Raw genomic sequence first — 20,203 nt, 5'->3', positions numbered from 1 at the left:
GGAATCTCGTGATGAGCACACAAGACTATATATGTTTTTACATGTACATATACATGATTTTAGTTTTTGGGACTGAGAGTTACAGCAATTGGCCAACTAACCTAACACATATCAATTAATTAGCTTAATTAAAGGCCTGGGGAGTTGTGGCCAAGAAGTGTCAAGGATTCATGCTTAAGCGAATCGAAAAGTAGAGAATTATCTGCATAAGATCTGCAAAGTTGGGGTGGGTGGCAATAGCCAAGGACTTCAATTAGCCAAATAAGGCGGTTTTGTGTCAATGCGATTGTGGACGTATGATGGCTAGCGGATGGCTCGAATGGATGATAGATGGAACGGACCTGTGGCGAAATGCCACTCGAATGGTCGTTTGGGCGTGCATAAAGCAAACATCAAAAGGAATCAAATCAGCGCGCGGACAACATGACAAAACGTGAAGGACCATCGACGTCAAAATTGGGGGTTGGTCTTTGACTCGTCGAGGCTGATACAAATCATCCTCGCAGCCAACTGGGTTCAAAAGAATGCCGCGAGGCGGTGTCAAAAGTCATCTGAATTTTGGCACAAGCTTTGCGCCATTTATGATGTGTATCCTAGTACATAAGTGTGTGTGTGTGTGTGTGTGTGTGTTCGTTGTGGGCTGGTTCCTTGCACAAACTGTCAACTAAGAAGGAAACTAAGGCGGGGGCTGATGCTGGGCTGAGGCTGGGCAATGGGATGGGTCTGTCAGTGGGCGGTGTGCTTAGGCATATGCACGCAGATAGAGAGCATTCGCAGTCGTATTTGCATTTGCATAAAGTAATGCTTTTTAATACCGCTTTTCGCTCCCATTTGATTTGATTTCGCTTAAATTATTCATATCCGCCTGCAGATGCAGATGCAGGGGAGACCCAGAGAGGCTGGCGACAGCAATTGTGAGCGATATGTCAACTGAAGTGGCAACACATGCACCAACTTCTGTATTTATACCCTGTAAAGAAGGGCTCTGCTAAACGAGACATCGCAAACTCAATCAAATTGTGAATAAATTAACTTAAAAATATAAAAATTACGAATGTTGTTCTTTGTAATAACATTTCTAGCGTTGACTGCAAACAAAAATATGGCTAAAATTGTCATTTTGTTTTAGCTTTTAACTGATATCTTTCATAGACTTCAACCAATTAATGGAACAAAGAAATTATGATTGATCTGAAGTCAAGGCGATTTTCACCTTTATAGACACAAGCTGCACATTTAACGCAGCGGTTGAGCTTCACATTTCCCTAAGCCCCAAACTAGTATAACACTGATTGGTGATCAGCCAGGTAGCTGACATTTTTACCTTAGTTACCTTATGTGATATACGTAAAAGCCAAGATGGGGTTCAGGGAAACTCTACTAGATGCTGTGGAAAGCTTACGAAAATGGTTGTAACAATTTGCTTCACAGAAAGTGAAAGTCTATTGGTTACATTCTCACGGAATTTCTAAACAATATCCATACCTCCTGGGTAGAAAATTGAGGTCAAATGTTGTGTGGACGAAAGTCAAAAGTCCCCAACAGCCCATTGCCACTTCGCTGCAAACGGGCAGTTTACAACGTCGTGGTGGCACCAACTTGGAGATACGGTATTCAGGTTTGGGGCATCGCATCTCGGACAAATCGAAGACGGATTCAGACACTCCAAAACTTGGCCATACGCCGAATTACGGGTGCTGACTGGTACGTCAGAAATTCAACCTTGCACAGAGACCTCAAAATGGAGACCATAGACAGCCAAGTCGGAGCATTCGCCAACCGGTACAGCGAACGCTTGCAGCGACACTGCAGCCGGGTAGCAAGAGACCTCGCTGGGAGGTGTGTAGTCAGGAGGCTCAAGAGAAGATCGTTCAAGGACCTCCTCCAACCACGACATAGGAGCCGCCCCAGAGTCCCCCGACTACCTACGTGACGATGCAGCCTTACTCAAAAAGCCGCCTTTGACGTTTGTCCACGATAAAGCCTGAGGACCTAAACAGGCTTGGCGTAATATCACCTAAGTAAAGAAAGTCAAAAGTCATTTGCAAAGCTATTCATTATTTTTCTTGAGTAAAGTGGGAAAAACTCAAATCGATTTCACTTCATTTAAAATAGATATGTAAAATATAGATAAAAATTAGATATTTTAGGTAATACTAAGCGGGATATGGGTAGAAATAACTTTTCTAACACTTAAGCAAATTTGGCACATGGGTGAATTTATAAATTAGTTATTTGTTATTATGTAACTTTAAAGCACTAAGAATATCAATAAAATTTGTGAATATTCCAAAATTCAGTACTTACCAGCTTAATAATTTTTAAACGATGCCTCATAGGCTGAAAATTCGTTATACACGAAATCGGCAAATATATTGTGATAAAATTGGAAAATTAATAAGCAGACTCACTAGGTGGCAGGAAAAGATCTAGATATTATAAGTTGCAAGTATAATATACCTGACGATCGGCGCCCGAATGAGATACATTGTTTCGTGTTTGAGTTTTTTTGACACAATTTGTGGGAATTTCTTGCAATTGCAGGCCCGCCGCTGATTGGGCCCCGATTCGATTGAAGAAGATTGAGTCAAGACTATTGTGGACACATCCCACATCCGTCCAATCAAATTCGAAAAATTAATAGTTCCCAATCTAACAGATTTATAATTACCGCTATAAAGTTACTGTCTCAGACTCACCAACCAAATAATCGAAATGGTTTACATCCGACTGGAATGCTTCAACTTATGCATTATACACTTGCAGGGGTTATTATAATTATGTTCCGAAGTGTGAAGGAGAGCTCTCCAAGCCCACAAAGAAAAGGGGTAGCTCAGTATCAAGGGCCAAGTCGATTTAGCTATGGCGGGCTAACTATTTCTATGCAAACTAATCTCTAAGATTAAAAGCTGCATTTCTTTTAAGAGAGTTCATAAACATTTTATTCGTAGTCGACCAGATCATGCTGATGCAGTAGGAAAGATCGGTCATAAATAAAGTTATTGAATGAAAACCCTTATTTTTTGGGGGTAACATTTAATGTAACATTCAGATGTACCCTACTAATAACTAATAAGTAACATATCTGCAAAGCCTCTCGACATCGAACTACTACTTATATCAAATATGTACCGGACAGTATAAAAATAAAATATTTGAAAACTATGAACTCCAACCTAATAACTGCTAAAGAGTTAAATGCTATATCCGGCTTATCATTATTTCTCTAATAATCCAGATTACATTCTCGCCTCTGGAGGCCCAGTATGTTGTCATTGGCGCTTTCTACATCTTAAGTTAAGTTTACTTAAGAAGTAAAACAACTGTTGATAGAGAACACTTATTTGTGTTGCATTTTTATGAGCAACCTCGAGAGCTTGAATCGCAGTAAAACGCGGAGTCGCAGACACGCCATCTTCGTGATAATTTTGCCTCCGTAAAATTTTGTTTTTTTTCATTTTTCTAGAGATCAAAGTGAAATGCAAATGTGCTGCGGCGTGTGCTGCGGCGGAGCACCGTAAGAGTGGCCAACCAGCTCACCACTAATTAAATTGCGAAAATTCCACGTGGGTTGTTTTAACTCCGATTTGACTCAGCCCATTAAGACACCTCTTACGCAAATGCGGCAATAATTGTTTTCATTAAAAAGCGCCACATTCCATTTGCATATTTAAATTGCAGATGCGTTGAGCATTTCATCTGAGTCTAAGTTGTTTTTGAAGGAGAACAAGTCTAATGGATAGGAACAGGCTCTTTTAGCAGCTCCCTAGGTTGCCGATAACTGAATTCTAATCTAAATTTTATTTATTACTAAAGCTGATTTCCCTAAGTTATTCACCATAAAAGTAGCTTGATTATTATTTAACTTTAACTTAAAACATACAACATTTGAAATGTTTATTAAATGGAAACAAAATGTACCTGAAGTTTTTTAAATGTATCCGTCTTCAAGGAATCTTACAGCCATGTAAAATGTGATTCCCATATGCTAGACTATGGGCCAGCAAAGACAATATCCATAGACTAACCGGGGTTATTACCAGGCTTAAAAGGTCTTGGAAAAACAATCGGATATCTATATCTATCTTCAAATTTTTTCATCCGATCGACTTTTGAAGATATATGTACATATGTAATATGTCATTTAGGACGTAAAATGGCTAAGTTATAACTTTCCCTGGACGGAATATGGAATATAAAGAAACATACTTGGGTAAATTCAGCTGGTAATCTGTATATAAATCGTGTGTGTATTAAAAGCATACTAAGACGTTTGGTTTTGTTAAAGAGTTGGATAAATATATCCCGAAAATCACACTTTCTGTTCCAATGCCGGCATATGCACATGTATATATATGTTTTAGTTTGAAAACTGAGAGGCTTATTAAAAGTTGACATAGACAGACGGTTGGAAAGACGACTCTTCAATTGACTGAAGGACGATACATCGTCCAGCTCGTCTGCTTGATGACGGACATATATGGCTTACGCGCCTGGATATTAAATTTTTAATTAAATAAAATGTCAAGATTAATGTAAATGGTCTCCACAGTATAAATACATTTCCATACAAAAATGGTTAGTTATATTGAAGAATTGATTTATTGCTTAAACATTATCAATAATTTCACTTAAGTTCTAAACAATTTCAATGATGTCGATAAAATTTGATTCCATTTCAACCAATCCATAAAAATACATATACTTAGTATGATGCTGATATTTGTATGTTGAATTTTTGTTTACTTTTTTATTTAAATCCTTGAAATTAATAATACATTTACAATTCGACATGCAGATTTAAAGTCCTATATGCACGGCCAGGGAATCGGGAATCGGTCCAGGCTGCATTTCGTACTAACTAACTTTAATACACACTTACTAATTGGATTGAGGCAAGATACGCGTATGACTCGAGAGTGTATCTTGTCAATAAACAATTAAGTTACTTACTTTCAATTGTATAAATAAAATCGACATTAATTTGCTCTGAAGATCACACATACTATTTTCCTAGCCTATGTGCTGCATAGATAGCTCGAAATTTGTTTTCTTTTTTGAGTGGGGGGGATTGGTACTAATCTGTATATAGAATATTGCACAGGTTGTGTTGAAACCATTTGGTGGGGCAGACAAATTCCGGGGGCGCATTCAGAAGAGACCATTTAGCGCACGCACAGCATTGCCCAGAGTCGTGCAGCCGAGCTCCGGCGAGGCGGCATCACGTGCTTGCCCCTGGCCGGACGTGGCGCCTTCCTGTGGCGCTGTGGCAGCTGCCGCTGCCGACACGAACTGCAGTCAATCGATCAGCAGATCGCTGCTCAAGCTCGTACCGGACTTGGTTGCCGTTGGCAACGGGATTTTGGACAAAGAACTCGTGACCAGAGTTGCCGCCGCTGATGCTGATGACGATGCCGTTGCCGTCGCCGTACAACTGGCAAGATTTTCCGCATAGTATCTCTGTCAAAATACCTTGGCTATGAACGGCACGTTCTCCAGGGCGGCAGCTGTCAGGCGCTGCTGTTGGTGCTGCTGTTGCGCGGGATGAGCCAGCTGAAGGAACGGGGAGCTGCCCGGGTAATCGCCGTGCAAGCCCCCAGGCGGCGCCTGCAGATGATGGTGAAAGTGGCTGCTGGCCGCGTTGGCCGCAGACGACTCTTGGTATGCTGTGCGCGTCCAGGCCGAGTTGCTGGCCTCGCCGCTGGACAGTGGCGGGGTGGTTACATTGATGGGCGGCGACAGACTGCCGGAGGAGGAGTCCGGCGTCAACTGGCTGGCCTGGCTGTAGTTGGAAAGGGGCTCGCGTCTGGTGTACTCCCGCCTGCGCTCGTAGGCCGGCGGCAGATCATCGTCGAGACAATCGCCGCCTAGCTCGTGCAGCTTGCGCATGTGCTTCTTCAGGTCGAAGTTGCGGCAAAAGCCTTTGGCGCAGACCCGGCACGTGTACGGCTTTTTGTCGTTGTGTGTGTGCATGTGGAAGGTGAGATTGTAGATCTGGTGGAAGGCCTTGTTGCAGATGTTGCACTTGTACGCCTTCTCGCCGCTGTGGGTCAGCTTGTGGTTCTTGTAGTTGCCCTTCTGGTGGAATCCCTTGCCGCAGTACTCGCACACAAACGGCTTATAGCCGGCATGGATGCGGGCGTGCGTGTTGAGCGTAGAGCTGCGATTGAAGGCCTTGCCGCAGGTCTGACACTTGTGCGGCTTCTCCGAGGTGTGTATGATCTTGTGGCGACACAAGGTCGACGCCTGCCGAAAACCCTTGCCGCACACCTTGCAGACGAACGGCCGGGCGCCCGTATGCACCGGCATATGCCGTGTAAGGTTGTAGTGCGCATTGAAAACCTTGCCGCACTCCAAGCACGAGAAGGTCTTCGGCTTGCCCCCATTGGCCGAGCCCGGGCTGCTGTCCTCCATCGAGCCGTGCGGCGACGGCGACCGGGACCGTGCAACAGACAAATGCGACGACGTTCCAACTGGCGGCGGCAACGGCAACGGCAATGTCAATGGCGGCGTTGTTACGTCGCCTTGGGGAGAGCGCTTGCGCTTCAGGCTGGCATGCTGGGGCACATGTGGAGCCCGGATTGGAGACTTCTCCAGGCTCTGCTGCTGCGGTGCCAATGGCTGCTGCTGCTGGGACTGAGCCACTGCAGCAGCAGCGGCAGCTGCAGCCAGTGGATGGCCCAAGTTGCGACGCAGCGTCTGCGAATGATGCAGGGTGGCGTTGAGGGAGGCTGTGAAGCTACTGATATGCGCCGCGCTGGCCAGCGTCTGCTGCTGGGCAGTCAGAGCCGCATACTGGGCGGCGGCGGCGGCGCACATCAGCTGGTTGGGCGCATAGTAGAGCAGGGGATACTGCGAGAGCAGTTCCTGATGCCGCGTGCTGACAAACTGCTGCACAGCGCTGGCTGAGGCCGAAGCTGAGCCGGAAACTGTGGCGGAGCCCAAGCTTGATCCGGGCACATACTTCTTGAAGGCCGAGTCGTAGTTAATTGCCGTCATAGCTGCCGGCTCCTCATCTCCCGTCACCTCAATGGGGCTGCATGAGCGCTCCGAATCCGCGTACGTATCCGGGTTTCGTGGTTCCTCCTCCCGCAGAGCATGTTCCTCAGACTGTTGCTGATTCTGTTGTTGTTGTTGTTGTTGTCGCTGTTGTTGCACTGAGGAAAGAGAGGTCGGCGCTGCCTGCTTGTTATCCGGCTCCATGATCTTGGCAATGGAGAACTTGAGTGGACACGAGCGCTTTGTATCGCTGCTTGCTTGGTTGCCATCACTGGCGGCGGTTTCCATGATGGGACTTTTCGATGGCGGCATCATAGCGACAACACCCGATGGACTACACGGTTGCATGCCACGCGGACTCTGCAAGTGAAACAAAGGCATTTAGTTAGTCGTGTATGCAAATAAGCAACGGGTCATCAATTAATATCGAGCATACGCCCCATTGTTGGTTGGCAGCCGCCTTACAAGCTGCTCAGTCAAGTGAAAAGGCAAATCTAAAGCAATACAAACAAACGCAGCATCGTCGCAGGGGCGTTGCATGCCTCTAACCCCATTCTTACTCCCATTCCCAATTTTATTCCCAACCGTTCCCGTACCCGTTCCTCCAAAGCTCACCGGGAGGACACACTCTTTGTGGCTGCCCAGTCAGCGGGTCGCAATTAAAACAAAACCGCAGCGATGTAAAAATTATGCAAAATACCCTATAGAATTTTAATAGGTCCGCTTATTGATTGTGGGTTTGATTCTTAACCCGTGCTTTAACCACGCTCGACTAGCCCAGAACAATGGTCCAAGCCACCAAGTCGGCAAGTCACCGGGGACCAGATCACCTCTTTGACAGCATATTGCCATAAATCGCTTCGGCTAAATCAATCATATCACACACTCGCACACACATGCTCCGAGAGTCGCGTTCTCAGCATATTTTTGGCGCGGGTCTTGCACTGCTTTTATTTGCTCCTCATTAAATTGTTTACACTTGGATGCAAGTGTAAGGTCTGCCATCTCCAAGCTACGCTCGGTCGCCATCTCCACGCCTGCTCTCTCGAGTGTGCATAATGCGCGACATCCGTTTTCGGTTTCGGCTCAGCCCAGGCCTCAGCCTTGCGGGTTCCCGTGCCCGTTCCTTGCCAGGCGTCGATGCACGCGACTGCCGTTTTTAATTAACTTTATTTGACGCTTCAGTAAGTAGCTCGCATATGGAGCTGGGAATAGTGTTGTGGATGGCCCGACTTCAAGTGCTATTAATTCCATTAAGTCTTGCCCTATGGGGGCGGCCTAGTTTTAACCCTCGCCCTTGCTCAATTGAATCTTGACACTTGCTTTACTAAACTTATGCGGACTAATATAAGTTTTCCAGTGGCCACTCGAAACTCAAGAACTAAGTAGCTTTGACAGGCTCTTCCCACATACGGGCAACTACAAAATAGGTTGACCAACATTTACTTTGATATAAACGAAACTATAATTGATTATTTCAAATCCAACTAATCTACACATAATACTTGATGCCTCGCTAACACATTTATCTTTTAAAATATTATAAATAATTTTCATTTTTTTTTCCTTCGATATCTCCAGATAGGTTAAGCATTACATGATATATAGTAAAAACAATATTCCACACACATTTATCTTTCAGCTCAAAATGCAAGCATTCCCAAGAATTAATTTTGTTTGCATTCCAATCATACACAATTAAAAGCTAACTTATTTAATGCGACTCATCTCAAATTTTAACTACTATATTATCAATAAATAAGGCTGAGGTACGTACAAAGTAAACCATATTTAGGCGCTGCCCAATCGTATCCAATTTGTGTGCCCTGCTCTGAATATAATACGATATATTTATTCACGTTTCACCAGCACTAATGTATCAATAAATTTGTTTATATTCTTGTTTTGTTTATTTATTTTTTAGCCCTGTGCACTTGTCAACTGGTTAAAATTTCGTTCGTTCCGAGAGTTTTTAAGTTGATTTCTTATATATTTCTTGCTTTTTTTGGCACTAACGCGTTCCGCACAGACTCAGCGACCGAAGCGGAATGAAAGCAAACACGAGGCAGTGTGGCCTTAAGAATTATGAAAAGGACTCTGCCGAATCGACGAGGGGACTCTGCTGACTGTGACTCTGACTGGGCCTGTTAACTGAGCAAACTCGTGAGCGCGAGGGGTGCGGAAAACCACCCTTAACTTGCGTTCCGGGTACTGTCTTTGGTTTGTGCGATTGCGAAAGAGATGGCATGCGAGGGCTGCGGCTGGCCAGGACATAGCAGGCAAAAGGACTACGGCAACCTCATGATGACGTTCAGATTGGATGGGACAACAGCATTCACGTTACTGTTGCTGTTAACGTCGACGCCAGCAGCAGCAGCAGTAGCAGTAGCAGTGGCAGTGGCAGTTGGCAGCGACGTCAACCGCTTTATGAATTTCACACAAAATGTCGAATTGGAATAATTTACAGAGAGAGCGAGCGCAGAGCCCGCCCCTAAAATATTTGTATGCACGACAGAGTGAGTGAGAGCGAGTGAGAGAGGGAGTGAGCGAGAGAGCGAGAGAGATGGTAGTAGAGGCTGTCTTCTTATGGGTGAGTGTTGCCTTAAGGGGTACGTGCCCCGACACCCGGCTCGCCCCTACAAGCCGACGCACCTCTCTCAAGCGGCCACGCAAAGTGGCAGCCAAAACTTGGCCGTATTCTGTTCACACTTGATTTGAGCTCCCTTCGCCCCCGGCGGATTCAGCAGGCATCTGCAAGAAGCGCAGCCAGACACCGAAATGGCAGCGCCTCTGGTCGCCCACTCGAAAGAGTTGACGTCGCCTCTTTCACTTGTCCAACGAGCCCATTCCCATGCTCTGGCCTCTGTCTCTGTCTCTGTCTCTGTCTCTGTCTCTGTCTACGTCTCCAGCTCCGTCTCCATCTCCCCAGCTCCGATCCTGCAGTGTGCATGCCTTTGTTATGCATTTCAATTGCCGTTTGGCATTTCGTTTTATCAGTGTCTTTGTTTGCACATCTTTCACCTCGACTCTGCCGCCGGATAATGGCAATGGCGTCCTCCGCCATCATCCGCCTGCGCCCACTTTTAAAACGTGGGCTCGCCCATGTTCTCGGTCTCCAGATGTCTACTGCTCCGTCGCCCCGACTTGGCAAATATAATCTTATATTCATTTTGATGATATCGCACAGCACGACGCGACATTCTTGATTTTGTTTGCTCTTGGAGTTTGCTTCGACTTCGTCCACGGCGTCGAATCCTCGCTGCCTTCACTGTCAAAGCGCAGCTCCGCTGCAGTTGAGCAACTTGTACATCCAAAAGCACAACTCTTCGGGGAGACGGAAAGGCCAAGAAATAAACCAGGATGACGACAATGACGACAGACTCACAGCCGCCATTCTGTTGCTTTATAATTTAAACGATGCTGAACTACATCCGCAAATAAACGGGGCCAGTCAAATTGTCCCTAATACACGGTACATTACAATAATTGAACTAAACCGAACCCGGGCCATTCAACAACATGTCCCTGCAAATGGTTAAATACAGGGACACATACGCAAGCTACATATGTATATGCAGGTACAGATGCAAAACTTGGAGTGCGAAAACAAATTAAATACTTAAATTTCATAATTATTATTATTATTATTATTTGTATAATTATTATTATTATTATTATTATTATTAATATTATTAATATTATTAATAAAGTTGTGCAAAGTATTTAACATGCAAAACCCTCAAATTATATATACGAAAAGCCATACGGATCGCGAGGCGCTTGAAGAGCGAAAAACCACCTAAAAAAGCCACACTAGATATGTTGGGTTCACATTCAAATGAATGGACGGTAAAATGGTGTTATGGAAATATAGTAAATAGGCAGAGGAAGGCTTCTTCGGCCTTATAAAGTGCAGCTATTGATCTGCATCAACATGTTCCCCTATTCGTATGTTTAAAAACCCCAAAATTAGAAGAGTCTTGTGCTCTGGTATTCACACACATTTGAATACTTAATCTGTACTCTGAACAATCGAATAACATCAAGAACGTATATACCATTAGGGTAGAAGAAGAACAGCCACTGAACAAAGTGCGCAGCATTCAGTCTTATTTATAACAGCAGCTCGGCACTGGCTACAGGGTATCTCTAGTCTTGCACTCTCGAGTGAACAACACTGTTGTTTTTTTTTTTTCAGATTTTGCATTTGTGTTTGCAATTTACTCAGTGCTTTCTCTTCCCTTTACCCTCCTTACACAGCCGCCACTCAACCTTCATGTCCTGCCGCAGTCTATCCTGCAACAGCTTTGCATTGAAAGTTAGCATAATCAGAGTCTGCCCGCCCATTGGGTGTTTGTGTGGATATGTTTGTGTGTGTGTGCCATGTTTGCACGGCCTTTGTGACCAGGCACAGGCCATTACTGAGAGAAACGTGCTGCACGACCGGACTGAGGACGATGGCTAAGCCCTGGAGGAGTCAGCAGGCAATAGGCATCAGCAAGCTTTTCATTTGTCATTTTGTTGGCTCTGCACATGTGAATGTCCAGTTTGTTTGCTGATGTTCAAAATGGACTCGTCATTTTTTAGTGCAGCGTTAAATGTGCAATTTTTTGTTTTTTACCCTGTGCCCGTACAAAAAAGGGTATAATGGATTAATGCGAGTGAGAGTAAGGGGCAGAACCTCTCCTGCCGCTAAGTATATATATATATATATATATATATATAAGTATGTTATATTCAAGTCCTCCCAAAGCATATTCTATTTTTTGTTATAAACACAAAATGAATATTACTCAGTAGCACACAAGTACGCAACGCTTCTTGGATTTTCGTGAATTATAACTTATCTTTGCTATTTTAAGCCCACACTTTTTGAATAAACGAAGTAGCTTTCATTGAATAATGTTTTATGTAATCATTCTTTTACAATTTTAATGGCGATCGGAAAACCCCTAAACGATCGACCCTAGTCCTCCATGTTTCACTCAGGTGGATGGTCTTTTCGAAAAATATGAAAGTTGAATTTCCACCAATAACTTTGAATGCTAGTTAACATGTGATGGATCAGTAATCCAATAAGTATTAAAGGATCTGTTTCTACAAATATTTTTGGACTTGCGAGTGTGTGATTCAAAAATCTCAACATAGATACACTAACATTACGGCTTATGCTGTTCTAAATATATATACAGATAGATGATATTGAGGCCTACAAATTACATAAAAATTAAACTATGCACAGCTAAGTCATTCACACTGTATGTGTGTTGTTGAGCAACAGAGTATCTCGAAGCCAGCACCCTCGATAAATCACAACAACTTGCTTGTCCTTACGTTGTTGCAAATCTCAAGTTGACCCAATGTAGAGTGCACACGGCGTTGTGCAAACACAGAGCTTATGATGTGGGACAAGTGCGTGTGCTCAAGCAAGGTTGTCAGAGTTCATGGTAAATTTGTATGTAACTAGGAAACCACTGAAAAAATGTGCAGAGGATTTTGATTCAAAGAAAGGGGAAAAGACCGGCAAAGTACAAAAATATTAATATTAATAGAACATGTTCTTTTCATTCAACAATTACTTTCGAAGTTATAAATTAAATCTTGTTAAGCAAAGTTACATCTTAATAAGCGTCCAAAAATGCTTTTGTGGGAGTTATCCAATAAAATAAATATTCTTAATTTTCGTCTCCAATACAGGATCCAAACACCACAAGCCAAGTGAACTCCTAAAGTCCGAGGTGTCAATGGAAGGACGGGCAGATAAACGGACAGATAGACAAACGGATAAAGCTATACGATACATAAATTCGCAAAATCGCAATATACCATATTTAAGGGTATACATTGACCAAGTAACACTAATTATTTTATTTAAATTATTTTATTAAAATTTTTGTATTGCTGTTTTATTTTTAAAAGATTTGAAGTCCAGCTAAATGTTGATCACGACTGAAGGTTAAATGTAGTTAGAGATATTCCAAGTACATTATAGACTAATATACAGATTTTACTGCGGCTTAAGCGCCAATGTATCAACATATTAGTGGTAAGCCTACAAACGATTCCATTCTATAATGGTCATCAGTAATAAGCACAAGATAATTGGGCTACAAATATATACATATATACAGGTTATTGGCCAATGGGAGAAGAGTGAGAATCACTGCTGCACACATGGTCCTATTCATTTCGGGAACAATTTGTGGGAGTTGTGAAGAATTAACCTCTTAATGAACTAATTTACTAAAGATTAAGACGGCAAACAAAGACGACCACAGCTAATTGTAATAGCCAGGCAAATCTTAGACAGACAAGCAGAGTAGCCAGGGAAGGAACTGAGTGTAGTTGCAGCAGGCAGATGAGAATGCACGCAAACCTGAGTCAACGCTCGGATACGGAGTTTTAGGTAGCTGTTGCTACAATCTGAGATACGATTCAAGCAAATTGCAAGGCGGTTAATCTATTTAAACGCGCCAAATACACGCGACACAATGGGAAAATCGGGGAGAATCGGGACTAGGAGACTCTATGAAGCTACGGACGCATGTTCGAGTGCACAGATTTAGGGATAGAGAGGATCAGGGGCATAAATGCCCGAAATATGTCTGTCGGGCGGAAAACAAAACAAAAGCGAAAACTCGTCTAATTGCCATCGTATGAATTGGCAATGAGACGACCGGACAACAGGGCAAAAGGACGAAAGGACGAAAGGACGGAGGAACGAAAGGAACCTGCCGCGCATGCGCAAAAGCCGATTGTGGGATAGCCAAGCCTCGGAGCAGAGCAGACGATGATGCTGGCGAACATCCCTTAATCTGTGTCGGTAATCGCCAAATGCCTACAAAGAGCGGGCGAAATCTTTTTGAACTTTTACAAGCGAAAAGAAGGTTAGCAAAATATTATTATAAACCTTCGGGTCTAACACAAATTATGTGTTCGTTTACTCTTCAATGAACTCAAAACATTTCAATTTCACAATCGTAATGCTGGCAATGTTCACAATGCCAGCGCCCGTTCTCGTTCCCGTTCCCGTTTCTCGCTCCTCGTCCTCGTCGTCGTCGTCGTCGCTAATATAGCGATTTACAGGATTACATCAATTGTGAAATTGGTCAAACACCGCAATTGTTTCATTTGCAAAACGGATATTTGTTGCCCGGACACAGACGCCCACGCCATCCACTCATCCTCTCATCCGCCCATCGAAAGCAGCTGTTGAGTTTCCCTCGAGTATGGAACGCCATTGTGGTCACCGTTGGGTACTCGGCATTATGTGTACTTTGCTGGGTCAGTAGCTCGCATGGCTCACAGCGAACTTCGCTTTGCATGTCCGCCATGTATCTCATGAACACACTGCCCGTTCTTATACAATGCCTTGTAATCGCCGTGGGCTTACAGCAGATTATGCAAGTAACTGGGCGAAAATGTTTCGTCGAGCTCTCATTGATTTTCAGTTTTTCACTGGAAAATGCAGTTTCCATGATTACACATAGGTTTATGCCAAACAGGACTCCGAGGTGTAAATCTTCAATTTTAAGGTTAATTTCTGTGGACTTCGTTCAGGTGACATGCCCAAGGTGCGAACCGTAAATTGTTTTAGTGGTTTAGTAGACCGAGAACCCAATAATGAGCTGTGGATTTGCTTCAATTAAAATCTTTAAAGATCTCATAAGCTCGGATATCATATAAGTATTTGACTCAGGTATTCTAATTGCTTATTAATCATTAGTTGAACTTTGGACTAGGATAAGATAATATAAGATAATAAAAGCGATGACATATATGTGATAAAAAATTAAATTGTTCTATATAGAAAGCAGGATTCGAACCGTGAACCGAAGCACAGAGCATCGTCTAACCTGTTGACCGACTAATCGCATCACAGGCGAAAACTGATTGCATTTGACACTTGGTAGCTGGGAATGAGACTCCCATTGGTAAGCCCTTCACACCCAGGCACAAAAAACACCGAAATGAAATGCTGTGAAATACTATTTAATTGACACTAATAGGCTTAAGGCGCATTAACATAATTTGGGAGAAGATGAAATTGGGACAAAGCAGTCGCGTGACCAGAAACTTATGGAAATATACATTTTAAAGACCACCGCACTGAAAAGTCGCCCACTTTGGGCAAATTTATTGATCTCCAGCTTAAAGGGTTGCTCGATGTCGGAAACTTTGTCAACCCTCGGACATTTCTTAACTCAACTTTTTTGCTGGCAGTAGGCGGCTTTTTTTTGCCGTAGTGTTTTGTTTGAAAAGTACTTGTTTAATCGGTTTGTTTGTGACATTTCTATTGCTAACCCTGCCAGGCAGGGCTTGGTCTTTGTTTACTTAGTGGTAGGCTTGACACGCGTTCACCGCGAACACAGCCACCCAGTTACCCCCACCCAAACCCAACCTCCCAACCACCCAAAGGGCCAGGCCATCCACTGAAAGAGTTTCTGCTTACTGTCGGTTAGTAGGTGTGTCTGTTTGTGGGTTTTCCTGCTCATCGCCATCATCAGCTGGCACACAAAAAGTTTGCTCTGTTCTCTTCTGTCCCTTTTTGGATATGGAGTGTGTTGGGTGTTGGGTGGGTCATGTGGGTGGGTTTGGTGGGGGCGTTGCTTAAGTGCTACCAAACAAAAAGAACACATTTACGGGGATATTCCCCGACTTTCCCGGTCTCGAATATGCTGCGAGTGTGAATTGTAATTACAGTGAAATCAGCTTTTGGCACTTGTTCAGATTCTTCAGCAAGCTGTGAACTGGATGGGATGCGGGGTGGTTGGCTTTGATTATGGACTGGGGCAGCTGCATGTGGATCTGGTTCTGGCTCTAGTCGCTTTGTTTGCAACACACAACCACACAACCACACACACACACGCTCTGAATAGCTGGGATCTATGGGCGAGTCCTGGCGGTCGTGCCAAGAAATCGCACACATGACGCGTGATTTATTTTTTCCTAATTGGCTTTCCATGCGTATTTTGGCATTTATTCACCCATCCGCCCTGTCATATTTTAATGCATGCGTTTTGACAGCAACTCTTGATGTGATGTACCGACTGTCGTCCTCCTGCGGTCATGGGGGCCGTTGTGGTGGTTTTTGGTAGGCGTTACCGGAAATTGTGGCTTAGCGAGCAAAATAATAAACGTTTGACATCGCTCAACGGTAGACATTGCTGCTTGGGCAAAATTATTTATTTGCCAAATTGAGTGAGAAGATTTGTGCAGGACAGGGAGTCCTTCAGCTTGGGGACTGTTAAGTGGATTTCTGGCAGGAGGTGTGCTTCGACCATGATCGAAAACATCAATTATCTCTACTAAGAACAATAATTCTTTTCAATCAAAATCAAGAGCAAATCAAAGTTGTTTGAGGCATCTGTAGCTTAACCCTTAGATGGCTTAATCCTATGTTTATTTTAAAATCTTAGGTTTAAACTAACTTTTGATAAACAATTAAATATGAATATTGTACGGATAATATATGATAAATATATAATATACTTTTACTCAATTGTTAAATACACTTGTAGACATTTCCCTTTTGCAGTTATTTGAGAATAGTGAGGCTCGTAAATGCTGAGTTTTATGAAAATATCTTGATGAACAGAATATTTTTCAACCAAGGACCTTCTTTCGACCGATCGTTTCTTTGATAGCTATATGATTTAGTGGTCCGATCCGGCTGGTTTGGACATGAGTACGGAATGTCATACATATACATATAAACAAATTGTCAAGACGACAGCCTTAAAACTGAGAGACTAGTTCACATAGAATCAGACAGTCGGGCATATTACATATCACCTCGGCTATTGATGCTGATCTAGAATATATATACTTTATGGAGTCGGAGATGTCTTCTTCTATGCGTTACAGGGTATGAAAAAAGGGCCAACTTAATGTTAGCATAAAGAAACTTAGATACATCGATTTTCTTCAAACCATAAATCGATTCCCCAAATTATTATTCTTTTGGGAGCCTGCAGCTCTGATTGCGATTAACATGAAATGATACCCAAATATTGAGCTGATTTTTTTCATTTTCTCAAGCCTTGCGGCAGGGCTCATCAAACACGCTTTCTGTCTAGTCTGCTGCCAACTCGTATCCTTTATCCTTCTAGCGGCTAAACAAGTGTGTACCCTTTCATAATTTAACCAAAATATTTAAGGCAAATATTTTATAAGCTGTGCATGCATTTTGGCTCAATTAAGCAACTAATCATGTCAAACTACACGTTTAATCCTTTTGTGTAGATATGCCCAATCCCAATCATTACCCTGCCGGCAAACACAATAGGTATCTTAGGAACTAAGAGCATCATCCTGATCCTGCTGCTTCTGCATTTAGGTACCAGACCGATTGTCGGGTTGGATCAAAGCCGAAAAAACATCTTTCACTCTGCCTGTCGAACAATTGGCCACAAGTGCAGCTAGGAAAATGAGCTGACAGTATTTTGACGTGTTTCGTTTATAAACAGAAAACAAATAGTTTGCCGGGCATTGTGCGGTTGCTCTCCGATCGGACATTAACCAAATCGAAATTAGTAAAATGTGGATGAGAAATTATTATAAACGATATCAGCGGATCAGACCGCCAGAGATGCCTTGCAATTGCCAAATCTTTTCCCATTGTGCAACCCAATCGATGATAAGTTGCTAATTGCCTTTGGTTGCAGCGGTTGACCAACAGCTGCGGTTTGCGCCTGAATAAATCTAAGAAAATCCTCAATAGTTGCCTAATATAATTAGCATGACTCTAAGACTACCTCCTGATGAAGGTTCTGTGTTGAGAGTGTCCGTCTAGAAGATACCACGTATCTGGCTTTAAGTGGAAATATCCGAAATGGAGTAATATCTGTGATCCAATCAAAGAGGCAACGATTGGATTTTTTTAACTATTATAATCTTCATGAAATTCAGTTCATAGAGAAAAAAAAATTTAATTTTTACTAGTTTCGGATAGTTATCGAAAGTTACCGATCGGATAATGGCATACGAAACGTTATATACCAAATTTGGATTCTAAGACTCTTCTAGGTTCGCATGTCTATAGAGGAGTACGAGCGGATAGACCTATAGACAGACAGGCTCAAGGTATCTCCTTTTAGCTCTTACATACATTACACTATCCAACATATATACTGGGTATACAAACTTAATGGATTCAATTATGGAATAATATTATAATTAATTATTATTAGAAAAGCTGCAATATATTTATCAGTTATCGAAGAAAATTAGGTACAAATTGGATTTTTCTTTTCTATATTTTGCTCTTTAATTGTGGATGTGGTCATATGTCCTCTTGACTTTAACCCCAAGACAACGTCTGGAAATAATTGACTATTTGAGGAAATTGACATTATTATACCGAATGTAAAAAATATGGCATTTTGTAATATAAGGTCGAAGAAATCGTGTCTCCAAAGACAGCCGGAAAGAAGAACAATAGAACATTGCAAATAACCAACTAAATATTAATCACGATGTAAGGAGAGAATACAAATATAAACTCTCTCATGACTAGCTCAGGGGAATATTAATAGACTACACCATAGATGTGACAACACTTGTTCCTACTCTCCTGACGACCACATGGCCTCCTTTTAATTTACTCCATTTAGACAATGCATCTAAATACAGTTTAAATACACTTGCTAGTCATTTAAATAAGGATATCAGTTCCTGTTTACGGTTAGGTTCAAGTTGATGTCGAAAAGCCACCAAAATGTGTCACCAACAGGCTTATAACAACTACTTAAACAACATTGTGCTGATTCGCCCGACCTCCCAATGTACGCAACCAACAATACCCCAATAGACGTGACCGGAAATAAGTAAAAGCCAATAAATCAGCCGCAGAAAAAATACGGCAACACTTAAACATAAAAAAGTACATAACACACGCAGACCATTCGCAGGGTATACTGTAAGATACCCTGTCTCGAGCTGTGCAAAAATGTATTTCGTTCCACATTCTTCTAGAGCTGTCTGAGCGTGGAACTAACCAGCGTAAGGTCGCTGGTTCAAATTTTTTACTATTCACATAGCAAAAGCAAAGTATAATTAATTGAATGTTTTCGTTTAATTTGGTTAATCTTTCTGCTGTTATATGTATTTATGAGGGTTAAAAATGGATTTTTTGGGCAGCTTTCTAAGTGTCTGAAGTTTGAACCAGGCGACGCCGGGTAACTTATCCTAGTTTATAATATAAGTATATATTTATTTGTGATATACTAACTTAAGCATATTGATATTGTATTATACCCTTCCGTCCACTTTGGCAACAGGGTATATAAAACACGCAGACTAGAGGAAAACAATTTTCAAGAACAGACAAAACAAACAACAGACAGACAGCAGCAAGCCGGACATAGACCCAACCCACTTCGATGGGCGTTTCTAGTCGCCATTCCCTTTGTCTCTGAGTGAGGCTGACTACCGGAAGATGAGCTAATAGGACGCGTGCCGGGAGCGTCGTTCAATTTGTTGCAATTATAATTGTATTGCCTGTTTGGCGTCTCAGTCGCGTGTCGCATATTTGTTGTAGGTGAATGTCATAATGTTGCGTAATACGCTTAACCGCAGTTCCTTCACTGGGGTGGGCCGAAATTGGGCTGGGAACTGAGCACTAAACATGATAATAATAATGTCCTCGGGCCCCGACAGAAACGTCGACACGCGTTTTGGGCTTGGACCGTTTGACTTGTCCTGTTTGCAGGTTGTTAAGGAGTCTCAACCCTTGCAGGAGGCGCGAGGCATTTGTCACCCGGAAGTGTTAATGTTGCCTGTTGTTGCTTTTTATTAACAGGAAGTACTGCGACATGCGGCACAATTTTCCGCTCACACTTCCCGAGCTGGTCGCCGGCAAACTGTTTATATCCCTATGCTAATCAGCTTGGAAGAGTTTTATTTTGTTGCGCATTGAATGTGTGTGCTTTTGAAATGCGGGTGAGAAATTCATTGGCCTCGATAAGTAGACAATGAAAAGGGGGCTTCAACTAGGCAGCGTGATTCCAGCCAATTCGGTTGAATATATATATTATATATATATATATAATATATGTACCCGCACAGCAATGCGCTTATTGAATGGGGCATAACAAATGTGTGGGAAATTAGAACTCTAGCATTTTTTGACGAATGGAAGTTTTTTCATACAACCTACTTTTTGCAAAGAAAATTCAATTGACAAATTTGGTGAAAAAACTAC

General features: G+C 42.6%; 1 protein-coding gene across 1 annotated transcript; it reads right to left on the bottom strand.

Moving 5' to 3' along the window:
• Positions 1 to 5,158: 5,158 nt before the first annotated feature.
• erm (earmuff) lies at positions 5,159 to 8,936 on the bottom strand. The gene is made up of 2 exons (XM_064679402.1): positions 8,777 to 8,936; positions 5,159 to 7,359 (listed from the first exon to the last, which is right to left on the bottom strand). Exons 1-2 carry the CDS (start codon positions 8,786 to 8,788, stop codon positions 5,464 to 5,466), a joined length of 1,908 nt encoding a protein of 635 aa, XP_064535472.1. The 5' UTR covers positions 8,789 to 8,936; the 3' UTR covers positions 5,159 to 5,463.
• Positions 8,937 to 20,203: the final 11,267 nt, after the last annotated feature.

The sequence above is a fragment of the Drosophila montana genome, unplaced genomic scaffold (assembly GCF_035044405.1).
Source record: "Drosophila montana isolate Dmon_TW-CO22-7 unplaced genomic scaffold, ASM3504440v1 contig_1_1, whole genome shotgun sequence".
In the NCBI taxonomy this organism is placed as follows: Eukaryota; Metazoa; Arthropoda; class Insecta; order Diptera; family Drosophilidae; genus Drosophila; species Drosophila montana.
This window is presented reverse-complemented; position numbering and strand designations above follow the sequence as displayed.